Raw genomic sequence first — 3,572 nt, forward strand, 5'->3', positions numbered from 1 at the left:
CATCCAAATCATATGTAGGAAAGCCTTCTTCTCATCCTCCCCCTGCTCTTCCATGTCTGATCGCCGCCGAGCCGCGTTAACGAACCAATCGTACCGTTCTTCCAGGCTATCTTGGAAAGGAGCATCAGTCGTGATATCAATAGTTGCATCCTCGTTAAAAAAATCGGCTCTGGACTCCCATTGTGACCACCATGGATCAGGGAGCTTTCCCAAAACACTGACTTGGTCCTGAAGTATGCCTCCACCTAAGGTACTAAAGGGGCCCCCACTACCAATGATTTCAAATATGGTACATCCAAGGGTCCAAATTTCGCTGGGGAATGAAATATTCGTCGTTTTGTTTGTCAAGAAAGAAAATTTCAGGTGGAACAAGATGGGGGAGTGTACATGTATTAGTCCATCTTGTTTTACTAGGGTAGTAACTCGAATCAAAGTCAGAGAGCATGATGGGCAAATAGATAGAGATGATTTGATCAGACCGAATTCCAACTCTTGCAGGCTCAATGATGTGAGTAGAAACTTCTGCTGAGAGAGGTTTGCCATCAACTCGAACAATAGACTCAAGAATTGGATCATCAAATTTCTGATACAGTTGCAAAGGGTCTATCATTCAGTGAACATCAGTGGGAAGTCAAAGAAAGATATTACCGCAATGTATATCTGTAGGATTGATTAAACACTGTGTATATCTGGAACGATTATATACTCACCATCATGGATAATGCTTTGTCCATGTAAAAACTGGACGGCTAACACCAGATCTGCAGCAATAGCTCGCGCGATATGAAGATCCAGTAGTCCATGAAAGACCAAGGACTTTGATTGTGTCAAGCTACAACTAGCCGTTTTCATGACCAGGCAATTGTGAGCTCCATTGGGACTAATTTCAATGAAATTGTCCAGCAGTTGTCTGATCAATGGGTGTGGATGAAGATGTTTTAGAATATCTACTTCCTGAGACTTTGAGGCAGAATCAGTGGATTTTATTTTGATAGCAACTAACTCCTGTTGCTTCTGATCAGAAGCCAGTCATACTGTAGAGCTGCCGCCAAATCTGAGGTTCTGGACAATAGAGTAACGTCCATCACAGAGTTGATCACCAAGCTTTAATGGGTAAAAGCCGCCTGGACAGTACCTCTCTAACCATTCACAATCCTCAATGTATTTGTACTTAGAGGCAGTCTCAGAAGCTGCAGGGCTTTTGTCCATCTTGTGTCAAGAGTGTGAGGTGTGAAATGTTTTTAGAATAGTGGGTGTGCATTTCTCTTGAGAGAGATGCTTTGAGGGTATCAATGTTACTAATCTTCCTAACAAAACAATGGATGGGAAGTGACATCTCCATGTAAAGTGTAAAAGACACGAATTGAAGGGGATCATTTCATAACTGTCGGCCATAGAGTGGGAGTGGGTGACATTGTCGGAGAGAAGCCAACAGCTGGCGTGCCAACTGACAAATTGATCTCCGCGTTTATCGACTCCTCGACCATATTTTCTAACTAAGCAAGTAACTATGTATGAGTACCGAGACAAACAAGACAAACACAGCAAGGTATATTCTCATTCTACATTGATGTGTATCTGCAGAGCAATAAGCACTCTAACTCATAATGAATTAGTGATAACAGCAATCATAGGGCAAAGTACGTCCTTTGTCTCTTCATGGATCAATATATCCATTACATGTAAAGTAGCTTAGGTGATGACTATTTATTCTGTGTTTATTTTATCTCTATGTTTATTCATCTCTTATATCAAAACTTGCATTGTGAGAAGGAGGCGGAGGTTGATCATTCTTCAATCTACCACTATCCGGGGCTTCCCGTTGTTCCATAATCGGTTCGCCTTGTGGATTAAAAAAATTGTGATTGAGAAAAGAATTACATGAGCTGCCTTGCGAATTCCCTCAGCTAACAATTCATTTTATCATTTTCTTTTTGGTGTGCTTGCTAGTGTGTCTCGAGGCAAACGTCAAGCCTTTCACAATGGTTCAAAATCTCTCTCCCATCAATGACTGCGAAACAGAATCTTTTCAAATGGAATTTTACTTGCAATACAGATTATAGGGGAGGAGGATGCCTCTAGCATTGCTTGGCTCAGCCTACCCCTAACAGTGTGCTAGTTAGTGCTGACCCGGATTGAGCATGTCCATGTTACCCCTTCTTTTACTTCTTCATAGATCTGTTCCAAGAACATTTCACCTTCAATAGATGTCTCTTCTACAAATGTGAATAGAAGAAGCATCTTCTGGAAATTTTATACTCTACACCCTCAAGAGAGAATGGCCAACCTAGTCAAGTTCTACATCATGGGCACCATCCCTACTCGACGGCTCCCTCAATTGATGGCTTTGGCATATCAGACTGCAAATGATCTTCATCTTCACCCAAAAGCTGTTCTCATCTGGTATGGCTCATCTAAACCTTTGCCCATGAGAATATACTAATAGGTACTAGGTCGGATATTCACGATACGACCTCTATACTTGGCACATACCAGAAAGATCCAAAGGGTCTCCATCTTACCATCTGCTTCAAAGATGCTGAGCAACTCGCCAAACAACACGCATATCGCTAGTCATGGATATGTCACAGACAGATTAAAAAACTTTATTCACGAAGCAACACACACGCCTGAAAAACAGGATGGAACTAAGAAAAAGAACGGGGTTGATGTTTGGCCTGACGGTTTAAAATGTGTTGTTGAAGTGGCCTATGGGCAGGTGCCGAAGCAGGAAGAGATTCAAGTCGAGTAATTTGTATGATCCTCTATGAACTTGAAAATGTGTCAAACCTTTGTCATTAGGTTGTTTTAAGGTATCTTCTTACAATGCAAAAAGTGAATTGTCATCTTGTAGATATATTAAGGGCTCAGAAAGTTTAAGCTAGAAAGATTTATAAAGGCCACTTATTTCGACTCTCCATAAAATCCGAAAAAAGTGTGAGGCTTCTGGCTGATTCTGGCAAGGGTTTTGAAAAATTTATGGTTGAGTGGGTCCGGTTGCCAATGGTCTTGCTTTAGCGTCTAATTATAATACTCAGATTAATCTCGTAGCTACTGACAACCTCCAACTTCAACTTTGGAACATCACATTAAGACAGTATACATGATGGGCAAGAGAAAACGACCCAAGAAGAAGCCACTTACCCAGGAGGAAATATGGGACGATTCTGCACTGGTCCAATCATGGGACGATGCTGTGGAAGAATACAATGTATGAAACCCTTCATGCACGTGATGTAATGCCTTTCTAACGCGCTTTGTTTCACGCCAGCTCTATCACAGTATCCAAGCGAGGGGTGAGAGCGTAGATGAAGTTCTGAAAGCTGAAGATGCGAGGATCCGTGCTGAGGATGAGGCCGCATTTGGCGAACATGCAGCTGAAGGCCCACCACATGCTCACCCTGTGGCTGAGTCTGAATCTGTCGATGAGGAGGCCAATGATCAAGATATGGAAATGGAGGCAGGAACAGATTCTCACGATGCCCAGCAGGAGGCCTCTAGCGCCAGGCAAAACCCAGAAGCATATCGCACCGCTGGCGGAGGGTTCGCCGCCATGCCACAACTCGTTCGCA

At 42.7% G+C, this 3,572-nt stretch overlaps 2 protein-coding genes across 2 annotated transcripts; both read left to right on the forward strand.

Moving 5' to 3' along the window:
• Positions 1–235: 235 nt before the first annotated feature.
• Positions 236–1,110, forward strand: HCAG_08963 (predicted protein; the record flags this gene model as incomplete). Its single annotated transcript, XM_001536078.1, has 4 exons — positions 236–250; positions 625–662; positions 768–794; positions 1,041–1,110. 4 exons carry the CDS (start codon positions 236–238, stop codon positions 1,108–1,110), a joined length of 150 nt encoding a protein of 49 aa, XP_001536128.1.
• Positions 1,111–2,278: 1,168 nt separating this feature from the next.
• On the forward strand, positions 2,279–2,574 carry HCAG_08964 (predicted protein; the record flags this gene model as incomplete). The annotated part of the gene is made up of 2 exons (XM_001536079.1): positions 2,279–2,403; positions 2,454–2,574. 2 exons carry the CDS (start codon positions 2,279–2,281, stop codon positions 2,572–2,574), a joined length of 246 nt encoding a protein of 81 aa, XP_001536129.1.
• Between the last annotated feature and the right edge of the window lie 998 nt (positions 2,575–3,572).

This window comes from Histoplasma capsulatum, genomic scaffold (assembly GCF_000149585.1).
Source record: "Histoplasma capsulatum NAm1 scaffold_14 genomic scaffold, whole genome shotgun sequence".
Taxonomy (NCBI): domain Eukaryota; kingdom Fungi; phylum Ascomycota; class Eurotiomycetes; order Onygenales; family Ajellomycetaceae; genus Histoplasma; species Histoplasma mississippiense.